The sequence below is a fragment of the Maylandia zebra genome, linkage group LG3, assembly GCF_041146795.1.
Source record: "Maylandia zebra isolate NMK-2024a linkage group LG3, Mzebra_GT3a, whole genome shotgun sequence".
NCBI classification, from domain to species: Eukaryota; Metazoa; Chordata; class Actinopteri; order Cichliformes; family Cichlidae; genus Maylandia; species Maylandia zebra.
The window spans coordinates 46,392,464-46,406,208 of NC_135169.1; the positions used below are offsets into that span (position 1 = coordinate 46,392,464).

General features: G+C 41.7%; 1 protein-coding gene across 1 annotated transcript; it reads left to right on the forward strand.

Moving 5' to 3' along the window:
- Positions 1–8,251: 8,251 nt before the first annotated feature.
- Positions 8,252–9,443, forward strand: LOC101486860 (immunoglobulin kappa light chain-like). Its single transcript, XM_076882743.1, has 3 exons — positions 8,252–8,306; positions 8,426–9,127; positions 9,235–9,443. Exons 1-3 carry the CDS (start codon positions 8,252–8,254, stop codon positions 9,396–9,398), a joined length of 921 nt encoding a protein of 306 aa, XP_076738858.1. The 3' UTR covers positions 9,399–9,443.
- Positions 9,444–13,745: the final 4,302 nt, after the last annotated feature.

Consider the following 13,745-nt stretch of genomic DNA (forward strand, 5'->3'; position numbering starts at 1 on the left):
ATCCTTCTCCATGACACTGAACCATGAGTTGCCTCCAATGTATCCATCACAGTGTGACAGAGTTACAGAGTGTTAATACTAGAAGAATCCTTAGTGAAGATAAAAGTGTTCTCTGAATATGCTTCATTAAATGTATAAGACTTCTTGTCAGGGGGCTGGGTCTCTGACCCACCATTTTTGAGTTATTTTGTATTTTGTTGGTTTTTTTGGATTACTTATGAGATAATGTTAAGTTCTGAGGTTATTATTAGTTCATCTTAGTTGAAGTTTAGTCTAGTTTAGGTTATTGTCAATGTCTCCTTGTTTTTGAGTCTTTTTCCGTTTGCCATGTGTTACCTCCTTGTCTCTGTAGGTTTCCCTTGTGTCTCTCTCCTCTGTGTCCCTCTCCCTCTCCGTGTCTCTTGTATCAAGCTTGTGTGTCCTAGTTCATGTCTCTCCTTGTTTCCTGTTTTATTTTGAAAGTCTTGTTTCCATGTTCATTGTGTTTAATTTTGCTTCCCCTGTGGCGTCATGATTATTTGTGCCAGTGTTCAGTCCCAGTTTAGGTTTAGTTTCGCCCTTATTTCGCCTCGCCTTGTTGTTCTCTTTTCTTGTATTAGCTGTGATAAAGGGTCGCTTTTTGTTGAAACATCAGGTTATTTCTCCGGTGTCTGCTTTTGGGTCCACTCCACAAACACACCAGCGCGCCCGGCTGTGACACTTCTAGAAAGATGCACTTTGAGTGGAAATTACCAGCCCATCTACTTTTTAGTGGGGTGGATTCATTGATAATATTCCACAAATTTCACAAGACAAAAAAGTGGTAATTATTTTTCCTTTGTGATTTTCAGGTAATTAACCAGCACATCCATTGATAATCAAATAAATCTATTTCAGTCAGACAACTCAGGTTTAAATTAGATTTATTACAGCAGCAGATGCCCCAAACTAACGACTCCTTACAAAAATGTTTGATATAGAGATTCAAACATGCGATGCAGGACAGCAGCAGCACTGACTGCCAGTTTGTGAGGATGTGTGTGAGGAATTGGCCCGTTTGTGCTTTATCTGGCTTTGTCACACATACGTACTGGAGGACAAATGCCATTCACCTACTCCATCCACAAATAACAGTAAAGTAAATTGACAAAGAAATCAGGCCTTTTAACCATTGGTGTACAGCCTACCTACAGGGGAAACAGAATATTCACTTTTATTATGACTAGGATGAAATACAGCTATTCAATTATTTCAATTTAATTCAATTATGACTAAATCATATTTGCTACAAGAGATCCAACTACTTACCTGGGTCAGTTCTGTCATATTGATCATATTACAGGTGTGCTAATTGAAGAGTGAAAAGTGTTTATTCATGTATTGAATAGTAATGCAGAGAAACACTCAAACATTTTGTCATGGTCTGGGTGGGTACCTGCAGGTCTCTAACGGCGACTCCTCCTCCTTTGGGCGGAGTTCGGTTGCTCCTCCCTGGCTGACCACCTGTGAGCAATTATTCCAGCAGTATATCAGACCTGCGCACTCAACTGTTCATCGCCTGAGTATCTGCTATCCCCATGTTAGTCAAGTGGAGCATTATTGCTCTGTCCAGAACCCGTGTGATGACTTACCTGTTCTTCTTGTTCTCAGAGGTAGCACCTGGAGTGGAGGTCTTGTCTCCCTCATTCTCGCTTTCCTGGACCTGGGCCGCTTGCTGCTGATACGACGTTGCCTGCCGGCCCACCACTCACTTGCCTGCCTCCCCACGTCTTGACCGCTTCCGGGCCTTCCGCCCCACCTGTCTCCTCCACCTGAAACCAAGTAAGGCAACTTAGTTTAACTGTGGAGGATCGTTGGTTTTCTGCTGGATCCCACTGACCGTGATCTCCTCTCATTCCAATGCCCCGGCCCCTACGTAGTCCTGTTTCCACCTCCCTGCTGCCTCTGCTGTTCAGCTGTCTCCTAGAGGTGTCTAGGTCACCCTTAGTTATCTTAGATTATCCTACGCGCCACTCGTTTTTGTTTTGCTTGTGTTTGCCTGGGGGCGGAAATATATCCTTTGTTCCCTTACCGTCTCGCTTCGGGTTGGTTTCTGCACCTGTGTCCATCTCTGTTCCCTCGTGCCACTGGGCTGTGACACATTTAGTCTAAAGAGCTTGGAAAGAAAAGCGTCTGGACTTTAAGTTGCCTGAATATGTTTCACCTCTCATTCAAGAAGGTTCTTCAGTTCTAGGGTCAATTGGTGGCGAGTGCCAGATTAAAGCTCTCTAACTAATCACATGAGCCAAGGTGTGAAAACGGATATAGGTCACAATCAGCCAAGGCTTCCGGTGAACCCGCTGTGAAGCCTAGTCCAACCCTATCATGTCATTTCCTGAGGTCAAAAGGCCTGGGATGTGAGTGGGTGTTAAGGCGTCTAGGAAGGGATCTTATAACTGGTTTATAGATGGCAGACGGTTGGTGTCGTAAACCACTACCTCTGTTCAAAGATGGTCGTTGACAGTGGATATTGATGGCCTCCAGATGTTTCCACTCAGCCCAGCACTCAGAGAAAACCAGTGTGTGTGGTGTGTATATCTATTCGTGTCTATTGTGAAAGTATATCTATCAGAAAACTGTCCTCAGACGACCCTCCTATTCTTACTAAGTGTGTGTGTACACATGCATGTGTTATATAAGAGCGTGCATGTACTTTAAAGGCCTGTGTACGTGCAGAACTGAACATAGAACTAAGGCAGGGTCCAGCAGGACCCACAGGCTTCTGAGTGGTTACAGAACTGTGAAACAGCTTTAAGCAAATAACATGAATAGTACAGAACAACAATAGACTAATTAAAGTACTGATAATCTGTGTAGATTAATGTTAACATAGATGTGGTTCAAAGATTATTCTGTCAACTGGTTCAACAATGGTAAATGATTAATGATTGATACTTCTGATTATAACTGTGATCATAAGAATACAAAATAAAATATCTCCTGGTCACACTTCTTTCACTCCTTTCAAGCCAAGTCCATACACTTTTCTTTCGAAGCTCCATAGACTACGACGACCTGGATCACTGAGAACCTTCACAGACACTTAAACATATAGCAGTTCTAGAAGTGCAGGGATGTTTTTTTTGTAAGCCAGTGACCATATTTGCAAAAGACAGTGGTGCCATGTTACAAGCTTGGTTAGTAATTGATAAACTTGTGGCAGAGGTGTGGTCTCTAGCTCCGCTGCAGAGCAGAGGTGTTGCAGTGGGCTCAGGGGCTGTGCCAGGTACGCTGATGGGGCAGGTGGAGATAATTGTGTTAGCAAGGCCTCCTTCCTTTTAGTGAAGCTGGCGACCTGAGATGAAGGTATGTCGAGTGTTTAGTCAGCTGCAAAGCTGACTGCCAGGAAAAGATATTTGTGCCCAACCACAAAGGAACATTTCTGTGCACTAAATAAAAAAAACCCAAAACAGTCACCTGAATGCTGTGTGGGGTCCAGTTCTTTCTCAAAACTGTCAGGGTAAAATGCACAGATAGCTAAACAACAGGGAAATAGAAATAGAATGTACATCATCATCAACTAGTGTACCACACAGCAGATCACTTTTTTTTTTTTTTTTTTTTTTTTTTTTTTTTTATCATCAGATAATTAAAAAATAGAAAGGGAGAAGAGTAAAAAAAATAAAACGGTCACCAAAATCCCCCAGCAACACAGTTTGTAGAAGTTTAATTCAGCAACTCTAATTAGTGGAAGTGAGGCCTGTAGACAGTGAATAATTTTTTGTCAGAAGTGTCACTTACTAAGGTTACTGCATTGAAATGTAATGTACTGAGCACTTATTGGTCAAAAAAATTATAATTAAAGATACAGTACACCCAGTCAAATCCATAACCACAGAGACTCAAATACCATGATCCAACTAGTAACACTATCTCCAGATGGTCTTTTTAACACATATGTGGTGGGGCGTTCCATGCGATGCCGTGCAGGGAAGGCGGATGCACCGGCACTGCATCTGCAATCATGACTTAAATATTGTACTGGGTCCCATGTTTGTTGTTGTTGGTGATATGTACGACTGGCAGCGGGAGAGCTCCACACAGTGAGGTAGCAGAGCGTGTTGTTGATAAATTTCAGGCTACTTGGAACCTCATTAAGATCCAACCATGAAAAATATGATTTTTTGCCATTTTTCAAGTGGTCTTAAACTTTTGATTGGGACTGTACATTGATCCTTTCGGCAGGGCTCAGATGCTGACAACACAGGGCCTCTTACCATTTTTCTGTTTAGATCGGGCTTTTCAGGCACTGGCACCTAGGCTGTGGAACTCTCTGCCATTGTCTTTACGCTGTCTAGACTCTACTGACTCCTTTAAAAAGCAGCTGAAGACATTTTTATACAAACAGGCTTTTAATTAATTTTAACTTGTATGTCTGATCTTATTGTAAAGCACTTTGTGATTTTTATCTGTGAAATGTGCTATATAAATAAATTTTACTTACTTACTTACTTTTAGGGTTTTGTTTTTCCTGTGGGGTCATGTTCACAATGTCTTTTTTTTTTAATTTCGCTTGTAATGTTTTTTGTAACTTCAATTTATTTTTAATTTGTCTCCCGACAAAATGTTTTTTTGTAAAGCTGATGTTACTGAAGCTCAACCACAATAAAATATTTAAAAACCTTCAAACCTTGACTCTATATGTGTGTGCAAGCTCAATCCAGTGATAACGCAGATTGTGTATGTATCACTTACCTGGGAAACAACTGACACATGCAAGGTGGTGTTCTGTCCAGTCAACATACATTGTTAGATCGGCATACACATGGCACAAACTGACAGCTATGTATGTTAGACGATACATGCAAAACTGCATTTCTCTTTTCAAAGAATACATTAAAAACTGCAAAACGTGTAAATGCACTGCAAACTGTGCAGCCCTGCAATTGTTACTATAAACAACAATTTGCTTGCCCTAAAATAAACATCATTTACTTACCATTTGTCATCCGTATGCTGAACCGACGGCTTCTATTCACATGGTGGGATTACTCTACAATGTGCAAACAAGCAAGTTAATGCAATGTCCTCATCTTTTCTGACTGTTTTTTCACTAGTTTTACATTTGGCCAGGCTCAGCAGTAATACATAATGTTACACTCAACAAAAATATAAACGCAACACCTTTGTTACTGCTCCCATTCCCCATGGGATGGACGTAGAGGCCTAAAATTCATTCCAGATACACAATATAACCATCCCTCCCAAACAGTGGTCACAAATCAGTCCAAATGTGTGGTAGTGGGCACATCTGCCATATTGAGATAATCCATCCCACCTCACAGGTGTGCCACATCAGGATGCTGATCTGACATCATGAGTAGTGCACAGGTGTACCTCAGACTGCCCACAACAAAAGGCCACCCTGGAATGTGCAGTTTTGTCTCACAGCAAAATGCCACAGATGCCACAAGCAATGAGGGAGCGTGCAATTGGCATGCTGACAGCAGGAATGTCAACCAGATCTGTCGCCCGTGCATTGAATGTTCATTTCTCAACCATAAGCCGTCTCCACAGGCGTTTCAGAGAATATGGCAGCACATCCAACCGGCCTCACAACCGCAGACCTCGTGTAACCACACCAGCCCAGGACCTCCACATCCAGCAGGTTCACCTCCAAGATCGTCTGAGACCAGCCACTCAGACAGCTGCTGGAACAATTGGTTTGCACAACCAAACAATTTCTGCAAAAACTGTCAGAAACCGTCTCAGGGACGCTCAACTGCATGCCCGTCGTCCTCATCGGGGTCTTGACCTGACTCCAGCTCGTCGCCGTAACAGACTTGTGTGGGCAAATGCTCACATTCGATGGCGTCTGGCACGTTGGAGAGGTGTGCGCTTCACGGATGAATCATGGTTCACATTGTTCAGGGCAGATGGCAGCTGAGAATGTCCCAGTTCTTGCATGGCCAGCATACTCACCGGACATGTCACCCATTGAGCATGTTCGGGATGTGCTTGACCGGCGTATACGACAGCGTGTACCAGTTCCCACGAATATCCAACAACCTCGCACAGCCATTGAAGTGGAGTGGACCAACATTCCACAGGCCACAATTGACAATCTGATAGACTCCATGCGACGATGTGTTGCACTGCATGAGGCAAATGGTGGTCACACCAGATACTGACCGGTTCTGGGTCCCCAGACCCCCAATAGCGCAAAAAACTGCACATTCCAGGGTGGCCTTTTGTTGTGGGCAGTCTGAGGTACACCTGTGCACTACTCATGATGTCAGATCAGCATCCTGATGTGGCACACCTGTGAGGTGGGATGGATTATCTCAATATGGCAGATGTGCCCACTACCACACATTTGGAATGATTTGTGACCACTGTTTGGGAGGGATGGTTATATTGTGTATCTGGAATGAATTTTAGGTCTCTACGTCCATCCCATGGGGAATGGGAGCAGTAACAAAGGTGTTGCGTTTATATTTTTGTTGAGTGTATATGCTATACTAATGGTAACATGATGTGATACATGGACTGTAAAGATTGCACAATTAGTCCAATTCCTCCAGGATGGCACATAAATACTTGCTCACTCCCAGCACAGTTTCAAGAGCAAGAAAGAGATTAGAGGAGACAGCCAGTTACTTTGGATACCTGACTGTCATTAGGTATTGGGATGAAATACTCTGACTCATTCTTAGACCTTACACTGGTGCAGTGGGTCCTGGGTTCCTCCTGGTGCACAACAATGTGAGAGTGTGCAGATAGTTCCTGGAGAATGAAGGAATTGATACCACTGACAGGCACCAACACTTGCCTGACCTCAATCCTCTTGAACATTATGTTTCAGTACTTTTGACACCACCAGGTTGCACCACAGACAGTCTGGTAGCCCAGTGATCTGGAAGAAGGACATCATCCATCATCTCATCAGGAGTATGGCCCAGAATTTTCAGGCATGCATACAAGCACATGAGGGCCATACAAAGTGCTGAGAAACATTTGAATTGCTGAAATGAAACTAAGGCAATGAGGACTAGCCTGCTGCATGCTTTTTCTTTTTCTTTATTTTGGGGGTGTCTTTGTCACTACTACTAATGCAATGGGCCATTCTGTCTGATGCTATTCTACAGCATTCTGGAGGGCCTTTCCTAGACTGGCTTTTAAATATAAGGGTCTCAGTCATCCACCGATGTGTTTCAAGGGAAAGCAAAGCAGTATGTTGGGCATTAGCTTCACTGCAAGTGCTGCAGACAGTAAGCCAGTTACAAGTTACAGGCATCCTGATTTTCCGTGATCACTCCTATAATCTCTCCTTCTCCTAAAAGGCAATGACGCCCTGGTTTTCAGCTCACAAAACATTAATATAAGAACAGGCTGAGGACTGAAGGAGTTGTGGAAAACTTTCATGACACAAGCTTCCAGAAAGATCTTGCTTTTGAATTTATGTTCGCTCATTTTTGATGCACAAGGCACTACTGAAAAAACACAGCATCTCAACCCCTTTGCTATTTATTTTCTGCCTCCTTAAGTAGCCAGTTGTTGTTTTTAGGATAATGTTTGGGTGTTTGACCAAAAATAGATGCTACCTGAAAGAAATACCAGGTAACAGTTATTTTCATACTGTTACCTGAAATGCGCTGTACCAACAGTCCATTTCAGGCAGCTAAATAATTAGCTAAAAAACATATTCCAGAAGCTACATGTTAACATAAAGAGTGAGGGGATTGCAAGGTCAAATGCCTGTCCAAACTTACCATGTTACCTTTGCTTTTATTCTCACTTCTACAATGAAAGTGAGTGGACATTTCTTTTTAGTTTTCACAGCATCAAAAAAGTGTATACAGACCTCGTTACTGTCTGCCTCCTCTGGGCAGCAGGAGAAGTGTGTCAGTCATACTGTCACAAAGAGATCGATATCATGCGAACATCCAGCAAGTGCCGGGTGCCTTAGTCTGTCTCTTTTGTAAATGTACTGAGTCTGTAAATGATGAACAGAAATAAGTTCCACTGTGTGTCCTCACTTGTGTTTACACTCTTTATAATGATCAGTTTTAGACTGAAAATATTAAAAAAACAAACATGACACAACTATTATGGACCTGTTGCTATATCATCATATCAAAGGAAACAACCCTCTGTGTAAAATGCACAGAAGACATATTTCATCCTGGGGGCAGATCACATGACTTTGCAATGGCCAATCAAAAGCTGTCTCGTCTTTAAAGAGTGGAAAAAAGTCAAGGTTCATTTCATTTAACACAGAGGTTTGCACACGATGACACCTCCCAAATTTGTTTTCTATGTGACATGTCTGATCTTGGGAAATTTAGGTGAGTTATGATTTGTTTTGATTCCATCAGTGGTTATGACTGCTCCTCTATACACATGTGTTAATGAAATGTTTCCTGTAAAATTAATGCTGTGTCTGCGTTGTCTCATTCTCTATCAGTTCAGTTGACTCACCAGAATTTCTCCGTAACTCATAAGCAAGAGAGACGGTTTGTATCAGCTATTGTTGGTGAACACTTGACTTTACAATGTTTCTATGAAGCCAGTGATGCAACGAGGTTCTACTGGTACAAGCAGAGTCTTGGACAGAAACCAAAGCTCATCTCTACTCAGTATTTATTTAAAGCAAATGGGACTTTTCATGATGAATTCGAGAACAATCCATGCTTCACCCTGGATACAGAAATAGGGAAAAACCACTTGTATATAACAAACTTGCAGAAGTCAGACTCAGGTTCTTACTACTGTGCAAGGTGGGTTTCTTCAGTCCTAGAATTTGCAGAAGGCACTACTGTCAGTGTAAATGGTTCAGGTTTAAACATCAAAGCTTTAGTGCAGCAGTCAGCATCTGAGACCATCCAGCCAGGAGGCTCTGTGACTCTGAACTGTACAGTCTACACTGGGACCTGTGATGAAGATCATAGTGTTTACTGGTTCAAAGACTCTGGAGATTTTTACCCAGGACTCCTTTACACCCATGGAGGCAGGAACGATCAGTGTGAGAAGAACGAACAAACATACAACTGCACTTATAACCTGCCAGTGAAGAGTATAAATGTGTCTCATGCTGGAACCTACTACTGTGCTGTTGCCTCATGTGGACACATACTGTTTGGAAGCGGGACAAAACTGGACTTTGAAGGTAAATACCATTATGACTGAGCTTAGTGAAAGTTGTTCCAATTCACACTTCTAAAACCAAAAAAACTAATGGATGCAAATCTGTTTCTGATGTGTCACTTTATGCAGATAATCGTGCTTCTTTCTGGACTTTCTGGAGCGGCGCCTTTGCATTTACCTCCATCCTGAGTGTACTGCTGGCTTTCTTACTGTGTATGAGCAATAACTGTGGCTGTGAATCTTCAGGTAACAACTGTTTTGTTTTTAGCTCACAACTTCTTCTAGAACTTTGAATGTTAATATTTTTTTTTCTATGCTGCAGAGCCTCAAGCAATCCCTTCCAGAGCAGATGCAAAGGTGAGTTAATACTGTTCAGTTAGATTTTACTTAAGGAAAAATCCATCAGTGGAAATATTTTTTTTTTAATACGTTTCTTGTTTTTAGGGTTTTCAAACAGAGAAGCTCATTTTTGCTTCTTCAACTGTCAACCTGCACAACCGGTCAAGTCAGAGAGATCAGACCTGGAGTGAATGTGCGTACTACAGTGTGCAGCTACAGTGGTACAAACAACAGTAAAACTGGATGTGTTTCATTTGTTATTAAGACACAATTTTCTTCTTTTGAGATTAACTGTAGAATAAAATTCAGATTTGAACATTTCTTTCTTTCATAGATTACTTGTGCTGTTTGTGGTGTGCAGATAAAATATAATACCTGCATTTGTGGTTTCTGTTTTATTTGTTGGGGGGGGGGGGGGGGGGGGGGGGGGGGTCATAATCACAATAACATTGTTTTGATTTTTCTGCTGGTAAATGATTTTTGTAATTTTACTGTATTCTAAATTCTTCTCTCAACAAAATGTTCTATAAGATTTTTTTGTAAATCATATGTTACTGAAGATAAACCACAATAAAAATTGAAAGACCTTCAAAGCTTGACTTTATATGTGAGTGCACGTTCAATCCAGTGATAACACAAACCCGAGTGACTGTTAGTGACAGTTAGTATCGTGTGTGTCAGAGAATTCAGCTTAACTCTAGATAATAAATAAATGTAGTTGTTCTGGTGCCAAATTAAAGAAATAAACTAGAGTTAATCTATTACCCTACACATGAATACAAGAAGAACATTCAACCTCCACACTGATTGTCCCAGTATCATATAAAAACGTCACTTTTCAAATGAAATTTTTCACTTAAAACTCTGGTTCAAATCAACTTTGAGGCTGCATAAAAAAATCTGCATCTAAAAAAAACATACATAATAATTTGTTTATAATTCATCATATTGAAAATGGAAGTGTCTGCTATTTGTATTAATAATATACACTGATCATGCATAATATTATAAGTACTAACAGGTGAAGTGATACGTGTGAGTGTCACAATATTTGGGAGCAAGTAAACACTTTATTCTCAAAGTTGATGTGTTAGAAGCAAGAAAAATAGGCGAGTGTGAGTATTTGAGTGAGTCTGAGTTGTGGGCCAAATTGTGATAGACAACTGGGTCAGAGCATCTGCAAAACTGCAGCTCTTGTCACGATTCACAGGTGGTCAAAGCACACTGATATATGTGGGGTGTGTAGGCTGGTCCTTTTGGTCCCATCCAACAGATGTCCTACTGTACCTCAAACTGCTAATCCGGGTGCTGATAGAAATGTGTCTGATTTCACAGTGCATCACATTCATTTGAGTATGGGGCTGCATAGCCGCAGATCAGTCAGGGTGCCATCTTGATCCTGGTTATCAGAACTGGACCACGAAGCAATGTAAGAAGGGTTTGTGTCTTAAATGTAAAACATCCTTTGTGTATTTTGACTTTAAACTCTGAAGAAACCTTGCATGTTGAGTCTCCTTGGCTAAGCAAACAATCACAGTCTGGTCTGACGAATCACATTTTCTATTATATCACATGGACAGCCAGGTGGTGCCTTGCTTACCTGGAGAACACCTGTCACCAGTGTTGGTCAAGTTACTTGAAAAAAGTAATCAGTAACTAATTAGTGATTACTTCCCCAAAAAAGTAATCCCGTTACTCTACCGATTACTTATTTTCAAAAGTAATTAATTACTTAGTTACTTTTTAAAAACACGATTTGCAACATGAATAGGTGATAAAGCGATAGATCTTTCAGCCCAATTCTACTTTTTCTGCATAATCCATCATACAAAATGTAATCAAATGGAAACGTGTCTTTTTTTTAAACTTATTTTATCAGTTTTAATCTTTTAACTTTATGCATCAAGCAAAAATTTAATTATATGCAACATTCTCTGACTTGAAGAAATTAGTTTAACATTTAAACCTATTTTCTGCACATTCCAGCACATAAAATAAAATATTTTTTGTGTTTACACTCAGTCTTTCAAATAGATGCAAGTAAAACACAGCAGAAAATAAATAAAATCAAAGACTAGCGGTCCTGTTGCTCTATTTTCACCTGTAAAGCAGGAGTAGAGTAGGCGGAGGTTTACCCTGGTGCAGGTGTGCCGCAGCGGTCAGTGGAAGAATCCGCGAGTTTCTCTGTGAGTTTCCCATTACGTCGTTGTGCACTTGGAGCTTGTTTAGGGTTTTTTTCGCTGTAAAAATAAGTTTTCTTCCCACGCACAACGGACACTAATGTTTTTGTCATTTTTTATGGAATCAAACTCAAAGTAGGGTCAGTACTTCCACGCTTTAAACACTGCATGCTCATACTCTCTCCCGCACTCGATATATGATCCATTGTTGATCTGCACACAGCTGTTGTCACGAACGTCGCACTCGCTTACGTCACTGTCATGAGACATTCTCGCAACATCACGGTTTTAGTAACGCAGTAACGCAGCGTTCCTGCGGGAAAGTAACGGTAATCTAATTACCGTTTTTGCAATAGTAATCCCTTACTTTACTCGTTACTTGAAAAAAGTAATCAGATTACAGTAACGCATTACTGCGTTACTGCCCATCTCTGCCTGTCACCAGGTGAACTATGGGAAGGAAGAGAGCAAATGAAGGCAGTGTGATGCTTTGGCAATGTTCTGCTGGGAAATCTTGTGTCCTGTCATTAATGTGGATGTTGCTTTGAGACGTACCACCTTCCTAAGCATTGTTGCAGACCATACACATCCTTTCATGGAAACTGTATTCTCTGATGGCTGTGGCCTACTTCGGCAGGATAATGTACCCTGCCAAAATAGTTCAGAAATAGTTTGAGTAGCACAATAACGAGTTTGAGGTGTTGACTTGACCTTTAAAATCCCCAGATCTCAAGCCGATCAAACACCTGTAGGATGTGCTGGATAAATAAATCTGATTAATTGAGGCTAGACTTCATAACTGACAGAGCTTAAAGGACCTCTTGCTAAGTTTTTGGTCACAGCCAAGAAGTTGCTAATGAGCAGCAAAAGTGTAAAGTAAGTGTAAGTTCCTTCTGTTCCAGAAATGTTTAAGCTAGATGGCTAATATGTATTTACGTGTAAATGTGTTTGTCAGGGGCTGGGTCTGTGACCCAGCATTTTGAGTTTGTTTTGTATTTTGTATTTTCTTATGTTTAGTATGTGAGTTCTTGTGTTATTCTTACTTAGGGTCTAGTTGAGTTTTAGTTTAGCCAATATTATCATCTATGTCTCCTTGGTTTATGTGTCATGTTTCCTTTCCAGTTTATCATGAGTTTCATGTCTGTGTTGTGTCCATGTTGTCAAGCTTGAGTGTCATGTCTACAGGGAGTGCAGAATTATTAGGCAAATGAGTATTTTGTCCACATCATCCTCTTCATGCATGTTGTTTTACTCCAAGCTGTATAGGCTCGAAAGCCTACTACCAATTAAGCATATTAGGTGATGTGCATCTCTGTAATGAGAAGGGGTGTGGTCTAATGACATCAACACCCTATATCAGGTGTGCATAATTATTAGGCAACGTCCTTTCCTTTGGCAAAATGGGTCAAAAGAAGGACTTGACAGGCTCAGAAAAGTCAAAAATAGTGAGATATCTTACAGAGGGATGCAGCAGTCTCAAATTGCAAAGCTTCTGAAGCGTGATCATCGAACAATCAAGCGTTTCATTCAAAATAGTCAACAGGGTCGCAAGAAGCATGTGGAAAAACCAAGGCGCAAAATAACTGCCCATGAACTGAGAAAAGTCAAGCGTGCAGCTGCTAAGATGCCACTTGCCACCAGTTTGGCCATATTTCAGAGCTGCAACATCACTGGAGTGCCCAAAAGCACAAGGTGTGCAATACTCTGTCATGGTCTGGGTGGGTACCTGCAGGTCTCCAACGGCGACTCCTCCTCCTTTGGGCGGAGTTCGGTTGCTCCTCCCTGGCTGACCACCTGTGAGCAATTATTCCAGCAGTATATCAGACCTGTGCACTCAACCGTTCATCGCCTGATCATCTGCTATCCCCATAGGTAGCACCTGGAGTGGAGGTCTTGTCTCCCTCATTCCCGCTTTCCTGGACCTGGGCCGCTTGCTGCTGATACGACGTTGCCTGCCGGCCCACCACTCACTTGCCTGCCTCCCCACGTCTCGACCGCTTCCGGGCCTTCCGCTCCACCTGTCCCCTCCACCTGAAACCAATGCCCCGGCCCCTACGTAGTCCTGTTTCCACCTCCCCGATGCCTCTGCTGTTCAGCTGTCTCCTAGAGGTGTCTAGGTCA